This window comes from Buteo buteo, chromosome 4 (assembly GCF_964188355.1).
Source record: "Buteo buteo chromosome 4, bButBut1.hap1.1, whole genome shotgun sequence".
Taxonomy (NCBI): domain Eukaryota; kingdom Metazoa; phylum Chordata; class Aves; order Accipitriformes; family Accipitridae; genus Buteo; species Buteo buteo.
The window spans coordinates 30,929,501-30,949,474 of record NC_134174.1 but is presented as its reverse complement, the minus strand read 5'-3'; the positions used below and the strand labels follow the sequence as shown (position 1 = coordinate 30,949,474).

At 38.4% G+C, this 19,974-nt stretch overlaps 1 protein-coding gene across 2 annotated transcripts; it reads left to right on the top strand.

Annotated features, from left to right (window-relative positions):
• Window positions 1-159: 159 nt before the first annotated feature.
• Window positions 160-19,927, top strand: UBE2D1 (ubiquitin conjugating enzyme E2 D1). 2 transcript variants are annotated; one of them, XM_075025445.1, is made up of 8 exons: window positions 275-309; window positions 8,277-8,340; window positions 8,435-8,466; window positions 10,678-10,795; window positions 11,235-11,312; window positions 11,579-11,684; window positions 13,937-14,030; window positions 17,126-19,927. In XM_075025445.1, exons 4-8 carry the CDS (start codon window positions 10,745-10,747, stop codon window positions 17,169-17,171), a joined length of 375 nt encoding a protein of 124 aa, XP_074881546.1. In that variant the 5' UTR covers window positions 275-309; window positions 8,277-8,340; window positions 8,435-8,466; window positions 10,678-10,744; the 3' UTR covers window positions 17,172-19,927. The 2 variants fall into 2 exon arrangements, with proteins under 2 accessions (XP_074881545.1, XP_074881546.1); XM_075025444.1 differs by lacking the exon at window positions 10,678-10,795 and having other exon boundaries at window positions 160-309.
• The last annotated feature ends 47 nt before the right edge of the window (window positions 19,928-19,974 follow it).

Sequence of the window (19,974 nt, the reverse complement as noted above, 5' to 3'; positions counted from 1 at the left end):
GGCAGTAGCGCCGCCGCTCTCCCCGCGGACTGCACTTCCCGGCGCGCCCCGCGGAGCGGACCGGGGCTGCGCAGGCGCAGGGCGGACACAAAGGGCCCGGCGAACGCGCGCGCGTGCCCCGCCCCGCGCTCCCTTCCCTCTACCCGCCCTCCCCGCGCGCCTCCCCCCTCCTCCCCAACCCCCCGCCTCCGCGGCGCGCGCGGATGCCGTTACCCGCCCGCTCCTCCTCCGCCCGCCCCGGCCGCGCTCCCGCCGCCGCTGCCGCCCGCCCCGCTCTGCTCTCCCATGGCGCTGAAGCGGATACAGAAAGTGAGTGGCGCAGAGCCGCGGGAAGGGGGACGGGGAGGGCCCTCCGTTCTCCTGCTGCCCGGGGGGGGGTGGCGGCGGGCCGGGCCGGACCGGGCCGCGGCTCAGCGGGGTCTCCTGAGGGGGCGGAGGGGCCCAGGCCGGTGCGGGGCGCGGCTGTCCTGGTCGTGAGGTGGAAAAAGGGTGGCTCCTGTCGGTCTCCTTGCGGTGTCGGGACTCTTCACCTTCTTGAAGGCCCCCCCCCCCGTCAGTGCTTTAAACTGTCGTTAATAAAACATCTGCGATATTTCCCGAGCGTGTGATTGTGAAGTACGGGATGAAAGGCGACGTTGTGTTAACGGGTTATCTTTAGTAGAGGTGTAAGTAAAACATCTGTTGCCAAAATACTGCACTCCTGTTGTGGCACAGCTTGGTCAGCTCTGTGCATGAGGGTTTTTTTCCACATTAGGAAGTGCTGTCAGCCCAGTACTTGACATGACCTTTGAATGTACCCCAGTTGTAGAGTTTTTGGATGGTATTTGTGAATGGTCAGGTTTTAATTCTGAAGTAAACGTCTAGATTCCTTTTGTTTGGCAAGACCTAACTGGTCACTGTACAGTACAGACAAAAAAAGCATTACGGATGGTAAACATAGAAGTTGAGTTAATGTTAGTGCATTGGCTGTGTTATAGAATACGTGGTATTTTGTTGCTGTTGATGCACCATGTTTAGTCGGTGTTTGTGCTATCCTGGTTCTGTGACTGTGCTGTAATTTCTTGTTCTGGATTCCCTTTTGCTGTTGGAAAATGTTGGTATTACAGAAATAGAATTCTATAATGACCAGTTAACCCTGCAGTGAGCAGATTTGGGATACCCTACAATAGATATAAAGTTATTTGGATGGATTTCTACTAGAAGTCAGTAGTCATGTCTCATGCTACAAATCTCATTATGCCTTTACAGGTAGTGCAATTAAGGGAGATTTTTGTTGCTTCATATCACATATTTGTTGTGAATGGTACATTTGAACCTTATATCAAATATTAATAGATAACTACAGTGATTTTTCTCTACTTTGTCATGCTTCTGCATATTATGGGAATGCTTTGCCTTTTGTTGCCTTTTTAATTTCCCACCTTTTCTTGAATATCTCCTTACTCTTGTGTTTATAAGAAAAGGATTGTTCTGAATACCTTCTCTTTCCTCTCGTTCAGTTTCGTTCTGCTAAGGTGAACAGACAAAGTGGAAATGTCTGGTGGTCTTCTGGTATTTTTGAGATGGAGTGGTAGTTTGTGGCCTTCCAAATGAGGTCCTGCTAGAATAGGTTTATTCTCTCTATTTTTCTCCTATCGCATTCACTGCATAACTTTTCTTCCTGCTTTAGAGACTTCCATACGTATTGGAAACCCACAATTTTCTTTAGTGGGGAATTTAAAAACTTTGTATTCAATAGATGTGAAATTATGGGTAGACTATTTAAGAAACAGTATCTTTCATCCTGTTAGCCCTAATAGATTCTGTTTCTACTCTTCAAAAATGAAGAAAAGCTTACCAGGATGCCAACTTCAAGGTAGTGTAAGATTTCCTGATTTTATGCAAAAACTTCTATCCAAAACATGAAGAGACATTGGGGAAGGACCTACCAGAAGAGTTGAGATTACATTCAAAACTAGTTACCTCCTGCTTCTATTTTGCTGCAGAAATGACTATTGCTAGTTTTCTTTTTTTGATTAACTACCCTCATCACTATCTGCTGCCTTTCTTGGGGAAGAAAAAAGTACTACTAGAGGGATTTGGCCAGCAGTCTGCCTCCGGAGCAGTAGAAGAGGAAAGTGGCAAGGAAATAGGATTGTTTCAAATAGGAAGTTAAAATGAAGGGGAGAAGTTAAAAAAGACAAACTATCTTGATGTCATTGTCCTGTGTAGAGCTTTCCTGAAAATTACAAAACTGGAAGTTTAATGCTAGATGAAATGTATTTGTGTGATGGTGTATTTATCCCATCTAACTTCCCGATATTTCAGGCTGGCTGTAAAGGTTGATAGCTATGTTGTGTCTCAAGGGTAGTATGGGATAAGATCTGGAGTACAGGAAATGCTGTAAGGACTTCATAGTTTCACAAAGTGCTTAGAGGAACTCTTTGGAGAACAAAGCGCTGCCAGAAAACACAATGGTATTACATGGGAGCTTGTCAGTCTAGACATACTGTCTGAAGTTAAGCTTTGGTGGTTCAGAATTGTACTTGTAACACAGCTAAGGGGTTCTGGTGGCAAGCTTGGGTGTTTGTTCACAATAATTTTGATAATTTCTGTGTTCAGGATGATAGCACATACAAAGGAAGAAAAGCGGTAATATGTAGAAATGTTAGTAAGCATATTTTGTCTCATACCAGTTGGGACTCCAATTTCTAAATAGTATTGCCATTGTGATCTGTGTCATTGCATCTGGTCTTTCGTTGATCAGCCTTGAGGGACTCCTCAAAGGAGGACAGCGTGTGGACTTCAAGACTATAGTAATGGAAAGATGTATTGTACTTGGGAGCTGCCTTAAAAAATGAGCAACTGAATAGCCAATGAACAAGCTGATCACTGCACATGAAAGTATGTTCAGCTTAGTGCTGCAAGTGGAAGAGCAGTGAGGACATGAAGCCCTGCTGTGCAAGCACAGCTGTCAGTGCCGCCTCCATGACAAATTCATCTCCGAGTTCCTCAGAGAATCTCAGACAGGGGATTCTTATTCATCTTAAGCTGAGGAGCCTGTGTTAGTTTACCTTGTCAGTGCTTTGCTTTGCCATGGCATCAGAGAGGCACTACATTCCTGCGTTGTCAAAAACTTCAGGCTGCGCTCTGTGTGCGATATAGAATAGATGTTCCTTGGGGCAGGAGCTGCTTCTCTGTAGTCTGTGATGCACCAGTGAAAGAAGAGCACATGTTTTTATGGGCATTGTAAATTCCAGATGTTGCAAATTATGAAAACAAAACAAATAGTGTAGATGTTAGTTGGGAAGGGATATTGTGCAAAGAAGACTATTGTTACCACCTCTGGAAATTGAGACACCGTGGCTTTTCTGCAAAGTAGAAAATAGTTCAGGCTGTCAGGTTATGCAAGTTAGTGCGTAGGTTAGTTCTGCCCGTGTGTCCTATGCAGAACCATTTTTCTGAGATTCCTTTTCTGAATTCTTTTTTTACATATCTAATTGTGAGTTTGCTGTCCTGTTAGTTCAGTATTGCAGTTGAGGAGATTGTTTTCATCATAAATCCTGTACTTCTGGGTGCTCCTCTAGTGTTACTGGGGGGTTGATGATGTGCTTGTTAATGGCTCAGGCTGTTTTAAAGTACAAAACTGGTATTTACTTTTGTTATAGGCATAAAAAAAACTGGATTTAGAAGAGAGTGCAGAAGAGATTTTGAAACCAGTTAAAGAGAAAAATAGCTGTTGTTTTTTATCTTGTTTGTACATAGTGCTTGATTGTTTTTTTCCTACAACTCAGTAAGAATAGAAGCATTCAAATATTTAGATATGTCAATGAACTAAATGTCTGTTTGTTTCAGTATGTGTTTCATATATGTGTAGACTAACAGAGCATATGGACTTGAATATTTATGTTGAAAATAACTTGTTACTGTAAATCTACTCAAGTAAATAAAATTTTATCAATATTTGTAGTTTAGGTTTAGAGTTTAAACTGTTGAGTCACATGCTGTCTTTGGATGGTAATAACCATACTGAGGAAACTTCTTTTGTGGATCCGTAATATAAAATGTTTTAATTAGCTTTCAAAACATAAGCTGTGATATCACAACAATATTTTTTGCATTAAAACAATGTATAAAAATCGAATATATACTTTATTCCTAAGACTTACCTTTATATAGAGAAATAGTAAGATAAATATTTGCTTTACATTTACCAAATTTATGAAGAACAGAGAATCCTTTAACTTAGTCTAAGTATAACTGCTGGGTTTTTTTTTTGACAGATGGTTCCAAACAGCATTAATACAACAGCAGCAGTGTATACATGGAGTTGGTAGGAAATGAGTCTGTGGTCTACAGTGCATTTTGTGCAAGAAATGAAGAACATCACTGGCAAATATAAAAACCTGTATTCTAAATAACAGCATGGAAAAGGGCTCTGATTGTGGTTTTGTGTCACTTAGAGAATTAAAATAGCTTTTAGTGATGCTGACTGCAGTTTTTTTGGTATTCTGATAGTCTGCATTTCTGACTTTTTTTTTTTAACTGAAAAAGAGGAGATATTTTAAGGGCTTTTTTTTGTTACTACTCATGCTCATAGCCATTGAGTGTCCATGAGTACTCTGCTGAGAATATTTATGTCCTTGTTATCAAAGTATCTTCCACAGTCTTGTTCCAGTAGCTTTTTAGGAGAGAAGCCTGACTGCTAATAAAGCGTGTAAGTGTTAAACTGGCCTTCCAGTTTTCACTGACTTTATACTTTTGTGAAATACATCCTGTATTATACTTTGACAATGAGTACTAGTCTGCACATTCAGAAATATTTCCAGCATTTATAGCTTACCATAGCGTGTGTTTTACATGTTAAACTTGATTTTTTAATTTTTGCTTCATGCTGCCCACAGAGCTATTCTACAGCATGTGGTGCAATGAAAGGTGACAATTTGGAGGCTTTGCTGTGTCCATCTCCAGTAATTGTTGCTTAGCGTTTGTAGCATTATGCTAATATTCCTTTATTAGCTACATCTGGTCACAGATCCTGCTTACTTTTGTGCTTGGCTGCTTCTCAGTAGTTACAAACAGGGGAAATAGTTTGCTGTAGCACCCATTCATTGCAACCAGTTAGAAGCATAGAATTAACAGTATTCTATTCTACTCTCTAATATTTTCTGTGTTTGAGAGGATTAGAAGATTTATTCCTACCACTGTCCTCAGCTTAGTTGTTTTCTCTGTACAAGTTTATCCTGGCTGCACTGCAATAGTGTGGCATGTGTTAGAGTTCTTGATAGATGCTTTTATGCTGTGACATTCACCGGTGCTTGAAATAACTGATAATTCTGTTTGCATCTCTTGCAGACAAAATTTTGGTTTTGTGTATTCTCATAAAAGATGTTGCACCGGTGTGCACTTTAGAAACTGAATCTGCACTGCTTTGAGTTATAGATCCTGTTTGTTAGCCTATGTACATCAAAGTCTTGCACCAGCATTTTCTATACCAGTGACTAAAAATATTGGTATAGACAAGGCCTTGAAGTAACCCAACCTGCATCTTGCAGCTACATGGTGACAATCCATAAAACATGGACAAAGCTGCTGGAACCAATTAACTTAAAATTATGGGAAGTCTTTAGTGTTGACTGCGTAATGCCTTACATACTGTTCTCTTGCACTTCTTAATGAGGTTTCAGCTCATTGTGCTTTGTAACTCTTCAGCCTTGTCCCTTGACAAAGCAAGGTTTTGGGCTTCTTGTGAAGAGCATCTTTGCTGTTTTGTATAGAGAATTCTTGTATTCAACTTCTCATTCTTTTGTGAATATGTAAATTCATGAAGCAGGTTTTTTTACACATACTTACTTTAGAGAATCATCACAACTGTTCTGCAGTGTTTAGTTCTGGACACTGGGAAATCAGTCTGACTCGGGGACATTCTGACTATCTCCTTGCACCATTTCAAAAGATGTAGGAAAGCTTGAAGCCTAAATCTTACAGCTCTGCAGATAATTTTGCTTTGAATATGAAGCTTAAACAGCATAATTAACAATATGAAGTTGAATAGTGCCTTTAGCTGAAACAAATTGAAAGTGTATACCTAAGGAGCCTTCCCCAGTTCCTGCCAGTTCTGAAGTATGTGTGTACATAGGAAAGAAAACCAATTTGTGTGGGTTTGGGGTATGTAAAGATCTTGAAGAAAGCATCTAGCAAATGAGGGTGCTGTTATAGACTTGCGACTCCAAAATTAAGTGCTTGCCTAGTAGTTTGCATATGCATATAGGAATGTTTGCATATATTTTAGAGACTTTCAGAAGAGTTTAAGCTACTTATTTTTCCCATCGTTGCCTTTAATTTAGTAGTCAGCAATGACTGCTATAAAATGTATGATTTTTAGGCTTTGAATTCTCTGTTTTGGCTAACAGTGTCGTCTAGCTGGCTTTTTTGAAGTGTGTGTACAAGACCTAATCTTCTCTTGTTGGGTTAGATCTTGAGTTGCAAATTAGAGTAGACAGTGGCTGTAACAGCTCTGCTGCTGGTAATGGTTGTTACAACTCCCGTGACTCCTGGAAACTTGAGACTTGTTGACTCCCTTCGTGTACTGGCAATGACTTGGCTTTGCATGGATTACTAGTTCTCTGTATCACTCCCTTGGTGAAATTTGAATCCTCCGATTAAAAAGGGAACTGCGCTTTTGAAGTGTTTTGCTATTGCCTTTATTAGTCAAAGTCTAGTCCGGAGTGCTGTTTCTGGACCAGTGTACAATTTCACCAATAGAATAAAGTTAAGGGCAGACGGGTAACACTAGTTGGCAACCTGAGCTATTTCACTATATGAAAGAACTGTCTCTTTTGTTTTAAATCGGAAGGACTGTGAGGAATGACTTCAGAGCAAGTAGTAACATTACTGTATTAACTGGACGAAGATACGTTGCAGTGCCTTTCTTTGAATTAAGGTCCGAGTATGGACCTGTAAGAAGTGTGCCTGAATTTAGGTGCCACATGCATAGTAAATTGGGTCCCTTGAAGAGAGTAGTGTGTGAGTTGAAATGTTTACTGGATGTCATAAATGGATAAATATATCACAGCAGTTGAGAAGCACAGAGTTTAAACCCTTCAAATTTACATAAGGTCTGATCACACTACGTACACAAATTCTACACCTGAGTTAAACTTAGTTCCAATTTAAACCTTGATTTTGGAAGTAGTTGTCTTGACTAATGATTTTGAGTAGAAATGTTTTCACTGTTATTCCTTAAGTTAAACTAAAGGAGATATTTGCAGACCTGCTTATGTTTATTGTTGACTTAAATGTGTGTTTTGAGTAATTGAGTGACTTAGGAACAGTGGTTTAGCACATATCTTTTAGCTTATTTCAATGGAAGTATTTATACATAATTGTTAAACTTACTGCAGCACAGTTCCTATCAGCTTAGAATTGGAAAAAGTTGTTTGTTATTAGTACAGTAAAATTTCAGGCATCAAAAGTAGTATATTGAATTAAACAAGAAAAATGAACCAACATTAATGCCTGTCTTGCTTTGCATTTGATACAGTGATCATAAATCAGATGAAAAGCTGAGCTGGTTTTGAGTAATTGAATAATAATTTTAAATTATTTGGGACTGTGTGGACTTCTGCAAGAGAAATAGATCAGTTGACCTGCAAAAGCTTCTCTGAATGCTTCTCTTAAATTTCAACTTTCTTGGGAGTTTTTCAGTAGTCATTTTGAAAAAAAAGCATGCAGGGAATTAAATCAAGGTATGTTAAATAGGGTGTAGAGCTAATGTTTTTTCCTTTACTTTCTAGTTTACTTAGAAAACTTTGTTATGTTCATATATCATCTCTAGGCAGACTGCAAGCATTTTATGAGCTAGTTTAACTCAGCTACTGTACATAGATTAGGCCAATACAAGAAACTTTTGTAAATTACAAATCAAAAGCTAAAAGAACAGTCAGATTAGCACATAAATTTCTAAATTAAGCAGTGAGTTTACAGACAAATCAAGAAACCCTTCATTTAATTTCTTTTTTCTGTCTACCTGAGTACATCCAGCTTATTATGAACTTGGCTATAACTCTTAAATACTTTCAGATATTAATTTATAGCACAATGTTGTCTTTAGCTGCAGGCTTATCTGGCAAAAAAAAACCTTTCAGTATCAATGGGCATTTCAAGTATTGATTTATTTAAAAATATCACAGGTCTATTTAATAAAACCTGTTTGTGTTCTTACTGTTGAAGTGATGCTGCTGAGTGGTGTGTATTTTTGTGTAGAGATCTTTCAAATATTTGTGTGTTTCTTACAGGAACTAAGTGATCTGCAGCGAGACCCACCGGCCCACTGTTCTGCCGGACCTGTTGGAGATGACTGTAAGCTCTTCACAATACATTGTCACAGCTGACCTTTTTCCAGTTACGAAAACCTCAGAAAATGTCTTAATTGTTGTATCTTTTTGACTTTCAGTGTTTCATTGGCAAGCAACAATTATGGGACCTGTAAGTATATAATTCATGCCCATTAGAAAGTAGACCTTGTTTCCCTTTTTGTTACAGAAGGATTCATTTGGGTTTCTGTAACCATGGCAGTCAAATTCAGCTGTGCTGTGTATAGATTAAAGATTTAGGGTGGTATTGTTGTTCTTAGTAGTCTGGTACTAGTTTCTTTCTGTAACTGTTCAAACATCCCCCTTCATGAAGTTAGGGGTGCTTAATCAGTCAACTGCAATGTTTGAATTGGTGATGTGGGCTGCAAAGTGAAAAGCTTGCTTGCTTTTCAAATGTGATCAATTCTGGAAGAGTCATCCATCTGAAAGGAGGAAGAGTGGGTGTAATCCAGTGTTAAAGTTGGTAACTGTAAACAAGAGTGGAGTTGCACAGGGTGATTTTGGGGGCTTTTAGATAGAGCCTATATGATGGCTGTAATGTGGCTCTGGCAAAAACAGATGGCTTTTGCGAACTGTAGGCCAGCAGTTGTGGTTACTTTTGGTTTCTTTGTGAGAAAGGCCTGCTTTCCTTGGGTTGAGGGAGATCTCTAAAGACTCCATTTATGACTCTTGTCAAGGAAATGACATAAGGACAATAAAGCTTAAGAACAGAAAGTTTTAAAGGGAAACTGAAAAGGGTTTTAGCAAAAAGAATAAAGAACAACATGACCTGAGGGAAGAGGTGTTTATTCATATCATGGTAAGGAGTTTGTATTCCTAGTGTTTTCCTTTTGGACTTATTAATTTGGAAAGAAGAGTTTCTAGTTCAGATGGTCAGCTGAATCACTGTGCAAGCTGAAATTTTGAGACAATACTTAATCCATTAAGATGCAGTATCACATGGTAGAGAAAAGTGGTATTGTGTCTGCTTTCAGACTATTTCTGCATTTGCAGCACAGCTGCTCTGACGCAATGAAAGATCGGTTACTGAATTGCCAGTGCTGGAGTCTGTTGTCCAACTTGTCAATGGCCCAGCAGCAACTGAAGTGATTGTGGCAAGTTTTTCTGTAGGATACTAATGCTTTTGCCATTTTTCTTTAACAAGTGTTCTTTCACATACAAAGTCATTCTAACCCCTGCCCTTCTGTGCTGCTTAAAGGTGAATGGCAAAACAGCAGAGAAGTTAAGAGTTAACAAAAGCTTACGTGCTGATTGCCACCAATAACGTCTTTGTCCTGAATGACTGTGATAACCTGAGCAAGGGAAATACTAGCAACGTAAATCCCAACTTAAATTCCATTTTTTCTTCCAGCTTGCAATTCACCTTTCATATTCTGTAGTGGAAAATACTCTTTTCTTTGCTTCGGTTTCTTCAGATTTCTCTAGTTAAGGATAAGAATGAGCATCTCTTGCCAACCTTTCTCAGCCGTTTCTGCTGAGATATGAGAAAAGAACACCATCAGGATATTAATCCTTTTTCTTGATAACATAACGAAATAGGGATGCACATCCTGTATGTTTCCTGATGGCCTGAGGGAAGCATAGAACTGAAGCTTGCCTTCAGAATTCACTTCCTATGTCTGGAAGTAGGGTAACCTCTTCTCCTGTCTGTGGGCATCATCAATTTGTTTTACATACCTTACTCATAAAACATAGTGTGACTACTTTGCCTGCTGTCTGACACTGAACTTGTCTCATCTTCAGCTTATTTTAGCTTCAACAAATCATTTAGTACGCGTGCAAGCAGTCCTTTCAAATGTAATTGGAAGTACAGCGGCAATCTCTTCTGATGTTACCTAATGCTGACTTCTTAGCAATACTATATATAACCTGCCTTACGTTGCAACGCTGTCTGCATTTTGAGTGTGCAAGACGACATGTCTTGGTGGACCGTTTGTGACTTTACCTCTTATATTCATCTCTAAAAATGTAATTTTTGCTCATTTCCAAGGTAAACATTTTATTTAAAAAAACAATCTGCCTTTGCTTCCATAAGAAAACCCAAAAACTTGATCTTCTGCAGCTTTGCTGAGATTGAGTTCCATTGTTGCTGTTTTAAACTTACCGAGTAATGAGAAAGGTTTTCTTCTCCTTCTCTTAATCAGAAATGGCAGCACTGCTCTCTGTCATTTAGCACTGAGACTTTTCTCCTCACTTTTCTAGTTAATAAAAATGAAAGGTTTCTTCAACAGATAACTGCAACAAAGTTATTTCTATCTATTAACTGTGTGCAACCTGGACGTAAACCTGTGCACATGTTCTCTAACAAAATGCATGTTCACAGATTTGTACAGGTCACAAAGATGTTGTGTGTTTTAAAACTCCCTGATGTCATCATGATCAACTGAATTATGTTGGAAAATCCTACTCTTTGCATCTGCAAAGAGAAACCTCTTCTTAAGGTAAGTATATTTGTAGCTTAAGGATGGAGGAGGATCAGAGCAGCTGTGGTGTTGCACGGAGACAGGATTTGGAAGACCTGCTCTGGGTTTTGTATTCCCCTTGGTGCGGTGGAGCTGGTGGATCAGCAGTTTTGTAGGTTCACCAGTCAAACACTGCTCCCTCCCTTTCTTTCCCCAAGAAGGGCAGCACTCAGTAGCTGCACTGCGCTACTAGAGTAGTAGCCCTGGTTGGCTCTACTGTAGATCTGTAGGCCAGTGGGAGGTTTCGCTTCCTGCTGTGCCTTCCCAGTACACAGCCCATAATATGGGCTGTGTACTGGGGAGAAAATGGATTTTCTAAGATACTCGCAGCTTTGGGAGGTTGTCTATGTTCAGAAGGGAAGCTCCAAAATAACTGCAATATATTAATGTGTTTTGTTTGTTTTGTTTTTTTCCCCAGCCTGATAGTGCATATCAAGGGGGAGTATTTTTTCTCACAGTACACTTTCCAACAGACTATCCTTTCAAACCACCAAAGGTAAGTCCTTTCTCTCAAAACTTATGCAATTTTTTTGGTCAAAGCTTTGTTTTTGTGTCTTAGTTCTTTGAGGCTTAATTTTGGAAGTTAAAACCACAAAGGCCAGCAATAGGATACACGTTCATAGTGGATGAACAGACAAAAGTGTACAATAAATTGTGTTGGCAGATCTAGTATGACTGGACCTGAAAGTACAATGTTAAGGATTCCAAACATAATAAACATAATTTGATGTTACTTGGTTTTTATTTATTTTTTTATTCCAGATTGCTTTTACAACAAAAATATACCACCCAAACATAAACAGTAATGGAAGTATTTGTCTTGATATCCTGAGATCGCAATGGTCACCAGCTCTGACTGTATCTAAAGGTAAACTCACAGATTTGCTAATGTATTTATGAAATTGCATACACTGCCATGGTGCTTTTGTGTGTATTAACGGCACTAAAGGTGGCAGTGCATTTATCCTGCACATTACAGAAGTGGCAAATTCCATTGGAATTCTTGTTGTGATCCAAAATCTTGCACAGTTTATTTGGAGCATCACATTACATAAAATATTATGTGCATGGCAAAGAAATGTTCTAAAACAAGCTGGGTAAGATAATAAATGTCCAATTAGCCTGAAATGCAGCTTCTGTATTGTAGCTGACTGTGCATGCAGAACTGAGGAGAAACTGGTGAGCAGAGCTTCAAAATCAAATGAATTTGGATGTAAATGGAAAACCCTCATACTGACATGTGTGGGCTTACCTGATTGCTTATTGATGGCTCTTTGGGTTGCCTGAGCATCCTTGTGTGGGCTAAGGTCTTAATTGCACTTTATTTTAAAATGAGATAAATTGTTCTAGTTTGCATTCCTCTGCAAGATGAATATTTTAAAATGTAGCTGCTTTCAAAATCATCAGTAAAAGATTTATTAACATATTCTAGTCCTGTACTTAAACTTTCTCACATTGAACAGTGTAGATTTTTTTGAACATTAAGATTACAATTAAGCAGTTCTTTTGTTGTAGGCATTTTGTGTCTCCAAAGGCTGCTCAAAATGTGAGTGCTATCATTGTTTTTTCTCACCCATCTTCAAAATGCTTAGGCACACTCTTAGTCGTATTACAGAAGGTTCTCCTGTGACTCAAGATTAAACAGTATCACATCTTGCTTATGTGCTTGAGAGCTCTCTAAACAATGTCTTTTTTCAGAACAGTGTCAATGCATTTGGTGTACAAGCAAGCTAAAAATTGTTAGTCTTTGTCCAATGGAAATTGCTCTGTGCAAGTGCAATTGCTATACCTCCTTGGAAAAGCAACTTCTGCTCATGCACAATGACCCCATGCAGTAATCTCACAAGCTAAATAAAATCTAAGTTTAATACTGTTTCCTGAAGTAGTTGCTGAAGACATGAATTACTCCTGTGTGTAGTTGGTATCAACTTTCCACAGAAATTGGTTGTTTTATTGCTGAGCAACAATTGTCTTGTTTCTAGTTATTTAGAAGGTATTTAGCAAATGAAATTTGGCACTTACATCATGTTTAACAGCTGGCATTTACAACTGAAAACTTAAGTTTTTAGATCTTCAGCACTTCTCTGTGCCTTTACTTGTTGAGCGTTCCTTCAGTTATAAAGCGGAGCAGTCTGGTGGTCTTATGTGTTCTCATTTGATGTGTTTTTAAAGTGCTTGCACATTGTATATTTCATATAACTGGAAATTAGCTCAGTGCCTCATGGAAATTTCTCCTTTGTAGTTCTTGTTTTACTGTATCAAAGGATTAAAACATACTGATAGCAACTCTGATTGGTGTGACCGAGTATTCTAACCCCTTTTTTTTAGTATTACTGATGTATTTGGCACTTAGTAAAATGAAATATGTCAGTATGAAGTGGTCGAACTTGCTACAGCTGAAGTAGGTGTTAGTCTGGGCTCTTTGGTAACAAGACAAAGTAAGGAAAAAAATCCTATTCTACAGCAGATTCTTATGATAGCATCAAATTCCCTTTCACAACATGTTTAGAATTGTTTAACTGTGTACTTTTGCATTCATATTAGTTCTGAGTATAAAAATAGAAATTTCCTGAAAGGTATGGACTGAAAATGTTAGAAAAAATCAAACAGCCTTGGTTCAATCCCAGGAAATGAATATGGAATTATAAGTGAATACCTGCATATAATGCTGATGAAGTATTTTCCCAAAATGGAAGTCACACTTATATCAAATTAAGTGAAATGTTCAAATGAAGGAGAGAATAACTGTCAGCACAGAAGTGGAGAAGAATAATTGTAGATGGAAGGGCTTAGTTTGATCAAACATTTATATGTAACTGTGTAGTCTGTGGTTTGTTTAACGTTTATAGGTTAAAACACGGGAGGGAGATCATTACAAATGGTACAGGTCCATGGGTTGCAGGTTGTCTAGGCTAGTATCAGGTGTTGTTTACTTAGGACCTAGAAAAATGATGCTGTATAAGCATTTCTGAGCAGAACTGCTATGTGAAAGCTTAATACTAATATGCATTCTCTTCCCAATCTCCCTTCTACCACCCTCCTTCAGTGTACTGGAATATATTAAAGGATTATAGAAATAAAGCAAACTAACTTGTTTAATCTAGTGTCTCTTTTGTTTAGTTTTATTGTCCATATGCTCCTTACTTTGTGATCCTAATCCAGATGATCCTTTAGTACCGGATATTGCACAGATCTACAAGTCAGACAAGGAAAAGTGAGTATAACATATACATAATTGTGTGTGTGGTACTTGCAGGTGGTTATCTGCTATGCACCTTTTATCTTAACTTTTAAAGATATTTTTCATAGATTTGTACAGGATTACATTTTTAAATCTTGAAAATATCGATCAGTGGAATGGCAAGCAGAAAACTGTAGGCATACACAACTGTTGGGTACTTACTAATTTTTTGTACTTAGTTGCATAAAACGTTCACACTTTTGTGTTTCATCTTTATATTCATTGCATGAAAAATCATTTCCCAAATATGAGTTATTTGTTGCTACTGTGATCCTCTGGTTGTAAAACCTGTGCCTTTAGTAAGATGTTAGGTGTGAACAACAAACATGTTTTTGACACCATTTTCTAAATGTAGGATAGACTAATATTTAGCTCTTTTTAGTGCTAAGAACCATTGTCACATTGCAATTTGCAGCATCTTACAGAGAAAAAGAACCTTTTTTTTTTACTTTCTGGAACAGCTGTAGAACTTGCAGGAAGTTTCTGATTTTGGGAAGGTAACATGGACAGCACATAACGGAGGTATTACATACTTCTGGACCAAACCTGATTTCCATTTGAGAAGTTTTAACTCTAAAAGTACTATACTGACTGGAACATCTATTCTGGGGTCTTTTACTTACAGTATGGAACCACCTGGATTTTCCAAAGTTCAGTGTTAAGGCTTGCTGACTTCTTGTTGTACATCACTCCTAAGGAGGGTTTTGAAATGCTCTCTTACAACTACACACACGGCTGAACCCTCACAATGTCAGATGACAGGATTTAGAGGTCACTAGCAAGCCCGGTGCTTTGGCATAGTGATGTTTCTTTCCAGACTGCTACCTGTCTCGAGTGATTTCTTTGAGCACCAGAACTTTGAATAGTGGCCTCTGCGGATATCTAAGCAAAGTGATGCATTGATTTCTTAAGAGTTTGTTGCAGTTGTGGGTGGCAGGAAGCTCAGGCCCTCTATTCCACAGATTAGACTGCGTGATTTCCAAAGGGTTCCTTGGAGGAAATACTACCTGTGTAAGATTCTTCCATCATTGCTGCTTTCTGCTGATATATCAGCCACCTGCTTCTCTTGGGCTTACAAACGTTAAAAACTTTATGCATGGGAAAAGTTACAGAATCAGTGATCCAGGAAGGAAATACTATTTTGCTTACCACTGGGAGATTTGTTGAACTCTGCTGCTATTAGGCATTTTGAGCACAATCCAGGATGTAGTCCACAGTCTATCAGCATGGCCTGAGCTGTCTTCTGTAACAGGGTTTTAGCACCTGTGGATTTTCTAGGTGTGTGTGGGATTAAGACAGACTGAAACACAAGATCAATTTAGGATAGTAATGAGGAGTAGGAGTCTCTAAGGTTTTCCAAATACATCCAGTCCTTGTTTGCCAAGAATGGAATAACCTTCCTCAAAATGAATCTGCCACAAATTTTCTGGTGGCCTTGAAAATAAATTAAATAGTCATAGCTGTGCAGCATGTTCATAGATGGCCTAACCAGCACTGTTTATCTGACTTCTTCGAGCTTTGGAAAAGGTTATAGATTTAGTTTGGGGCAGGCTTTTTATCCTTGGTACTTAAGCTGCTTTTTGGTAATCTTGCTGTTAACTATTTTAATTGTTAGACTCTTTGCTTCAGATTTTGTGGAACGTTTGTGATATCCAAAAGAATTTTTGACTTTCTGGTTAACTGATTGAGAAATTGTTTGGTACCTATTTTTTTTGTACTGAGCCATTGAAGACTCCTTGCAATGCATGCTGATAGCCTGTGGTTCATCACACATACAGGTCCATGAGGATTTGAGTATTGTTTTTACCTTGAGGACTGGATAGAGCAGAAGTGATGTAGAAGTTACATGGAAGTCTATGGTCTATTATTTCTCTCCCTAGAGTAAGAATTATTAAAATGGCCCTTTTCTGACAGTTCGATGTCTGATGCAATCAAATCATGTAACCCACTTCTTGAACTCTGTAGCTTGTACTGCAAAGCAGATAGTGTTCAAGCTGAGGATCTTGTGCCTTGGCTGCTCCCCATTTGTGTCTCGGCTTTTGTCTACCCACTACCTTAATAGCAATTTCAGCTATTGTGCCTCCTGTTTGTGAAGGAAGGGAATAAGGGATATTTCTCTATCTCCAAAACTCGAAATTTAATCATTGCTAGAGAAAGTGAGACAACCTGTAGCCTTGACTATAGCTTTATCTTCTTATGCTGTTCTCCTATTAAATATTTTAATCTCATCTTGGATTTAGGAAATGGAAGGTATGGCTGGTTACCCCTGAGCATTTATCTGTGGGTGTATTAGTATAAGTAAAAATCTGAAGACTTGTATGGTAGCATATTCTTAAGAAGAAAACCAATACATGAGTTGCTATACTTATCTTAAGAAATGGATTTAAAACTTGTCAGCGTTTTGTCTGGAGAACCCAGAAGAAAGTGAATCTAGTCTGAAGAGCGGAATGTAACAAATGCAAGGACCAGAGGGGAAGTTGTTGACTCTCTAAGGACGTTTACCTTTGGGAGTGCTAATCAGCTTCATACCAGAAGGAAAAGACCCAAGACTTAAAATCTAGTAAAAAATGCTTTTCAGAAAATTTTCCTTTCAAGTTCTGAAATGCAGATGGAAGTGCAGAATGGAGATAAAAAATCACTGTGCCTTTTATCCCCACCTTTTCCAAACCCAGTTAACTATACTGAATTATATGCAACTAAAATGCATGAACTTTGTCAGACTGTGTTAACAGCATACACATTTAGGAGTAATTGACAACAAATTCCTGTTAAGGTACAAATAAGGGAACCAGTTGTGAAATGCAAATTAAGTATGCATAATGATATGCATTTTAATACAAACCTGTGAGATTGGTCTTGAGTTTGAGTCTAAATAGCTTTGATAGGTAACCTTAGAAACCGAATGTACAGTGGATATACGTTTCTTGGCTTTTAGACTATTTTAATGTTATTTGAATTAATGCTAAGAGGTGAAAAGCTCAATAACATCTGTATTAAGTAAATATGTGGCCATTGTCAATGTATCACTAACAGCTCTTCACTGTAATGCCTTCTTTCTGCACGTACAGATACAACAGACATGCAAGAGAATGGACTCAGAAATATGCAATGTAAACTTGTGAAGACTTTTTCATATACCACAGAGTACTGTAAATTCTAGGTTTTTTTCAAAATTAGAAGGAAATGGAGCACAGTTTACTGTTTCAATGTATCATGATGCCCCTTGAATTTTTTTCACCCATGTAAGTGTGTTTCTGGAGCAAGGGAGAACAAACTTCCAAAAATAACCTTATGACTGTGATAAGAATATTTATCCTCTTTGTATGCTTTGCAGAAGACATTTATTATGGTTTTTAAGAGTTGGACATCTACATCTTCAGACTATGAGATCCATAATGCAGTTGTAAAGCAACCAAATTCTTTTTGCTGGAAAAGTAGCTGTTTTTACGCGACGAATACTGTATGTGTGTCCTTAAGGTACATTGTCCGTTTCATAAGTGTGTTCAAATTTCATTTTGTTAGTTCACTTATATAATTTGTATTTTTTTTTACTGTATAGACTAAATATTTTATTTACCATGCAAGTCATTTCATTTTAGACTTACTTGCTTGTGCACAGTATTGACAAGATACAACTGCTAGTAATGAAGTAACTGGAGTATCCCACCTGTTAGGATATTCTAAAAACTGACTGCAGATTTCTTAAAACCTAGAATGATCTTTGCACTGTAATTCTTTGTACGCTGATTATGGAGAAACACTTGTTTTTGATTCTGTTGCATACTTGACTTAATTTTATTGCAATGTGAACTAATTGCACTGCTATGTAGAAAGATACATAATCGTTTTGTTGCTATTCACAACTGATTTTTGACATGTGGGCAACATAACACTATCACAGACCTTTTACAAATCTAAATGTAGCCTTTTCCATATAAATAAAATGCATTTTCTACTACTTGTCTTGGCTATTTTTTTTCAAAATTATGCATATCCTTGAAGTGCTTGTTCTAACATTAGAGAATCAAAATATTAAGTGTGCATGTGTCTTGTAGACAAAAGGGAAAACAAAGCCATGCATCACATACTACTTAGAACTGTCTTGCAATTAATTTTTATGCTAGCTTTAGCCTAATTTATTTAGCATGCTATGCCCATTGTTTTATATAGGATTTCAACTAGTTTAATGACATGCTATCTCTATATTCATTTATGGAGGAAATACCACAAGTGTTTGAGTGTCAAACACTTCAGTTAAGGTGGTGTATTTGCAATATCAGAATGTTACAGTAAACTTCTCACATTTGAAGCTAACTTTTCCATTAACTGGCACTTCAGTTGCTTTAGACTATGCATGTGAAAAGCCAGTAGTGCTGGAGAGGGGCAATCTTTTCTTACAAAGTAGATTAAAAGCAGAAAAACTTTGATTTCCTACTATACATTCTTCTTGGGTATCCAAAAATAAAAACGCATGACTCATGTTTTTCTCTGTACCTTGCATATGAAAGAAAAGTGACTTGTGGCTGGGACATTTGTCATCATAAAATACATTTTTAAGACAACAGAAATATTTGGGGTTTTTTTACTGTAATGAATGCCAAACTGGAATTTGGGGTGTGGGTGGCAAGTGTGCACAGTAGGAGCTTTTATTCCTACCAGCAGAATATTGTTGTCTTCACGCTTGCTGCCTTACTGACCCAAATGGCTGAAGTTGGTCATGTATGGGAAAATGTCGCTTTTGTGCTATGGTTTTCTCCATGATGTAATGATGACTTTTGAAACAAAAGCTTGATGGAGAGTGGCTCTATTCATCTTAAAATATCCTTGTTCATTTCAGATTGTAAGCTGAGTAAATGTGGGGTGTTTTGTTATTAAAATGAGTGCTTCATTATACTTGAACTTGGACAATGTAGCTAGGAAGGCAAAGCCATTGTTTATACTTATTGCTAAAATGGTGGTAGAAAACTTTGACCATCAGAATGTGTTCCCAGAGCTTTTATATTTTCTAGATTGGTAGTAATACGTTTGTACTAGAAGTTATTGAAGTGTTCGTAATGTCTGTATTGAACAGTGTGAATCTGGAAGTTTGACTTGCATCTTGGAATACTCACTTTCTTTTGGTTTGCTGAGTTGTATTAGGGATGGTTTGAAATCTTTTGTACTTCAACTGCTCATTTTTCTGCTGTGTGCCATACATGCAAGAACGACTTTTCCATCACAGTGCAAGACCAGCAGGATGATAAAAAACCAAAAGACCAACAAGTAAGGCATTCTGCCTACAGCATGTTTAAATACTAAAAAAAAAAAAAATCTGTCTTATGCACATGCTGTTTTAGAGGCATGAAGCTTAGTCTTTTATGCTTACTCTTAGCAGTTCAGCCTGCTTTTGAAATGATAACTGAGACAAATGCAACCTTTATTTAAAACTTCAGTCTTTGAAAGAGTTGGTCAGATTTCAGCCATGGAGACAAAACATCTCCACTACTCCTCCTTCAGCCTTCTGCTGTTAATGCTGTCTTAAAGGGGAAAAAAATTATAGCTGAAAGGTTACTCCATCCTGTGTTGTTCACTATGATGGAAAAAAAAAAAAAAAGGCACCATCTTTGTGTCCTTGGGGTTTTTTCCCCCTTCTGTCCTGCTGGGAGCTGCAGCCTCGCCCGTTCCAGGCCCGTAGACCCGCAGCGTGCTCTGCCTCTGGCAGCTCTGCAGCCACAAGCTTGCTGCGAAGAGGAAACCCCCGACGCGGCCCGGTTCCGTTTTTGGCCAGAGCTCAGCAGCTGCTTGGTCGTTTCTGCCGTCGGTGTTGTTTCCCGCCCGCTGTTACTCCCTGTGCCCTCACGTAATAAAACACGGACGAATACTGTTAAGAACCTCGTGTGCCTCTCTGACAGGCTCCTGTCCCGTGTCGATGTACGGC

What these genes read in the sequence shown, in the direction of transcription:
- UBE2D1 (XM_075025444.1), top strand. Translation starts at nt 286, where the DNA reads ATGGCGCTGAAGCGGATACAGAAA. An exon ending in CGCTGAAGCGGATACAGAAA is followed by an intron (nt 310 to 8,276) that starts GTGAGTGGCGCA and finishes TGTTTCTTACAG; the next exon opens with GAACTAAGTGATCTGCAGCG. An exon ending in CGGACCTGTTGGAGATGACT is followed by an intron (nt 8,341 to 8,434) that starts GTAAGCTCTTCA and finishes TTTGACTTTCAG; the next exon opens with TGTTTCATTGGCAAGCAACA.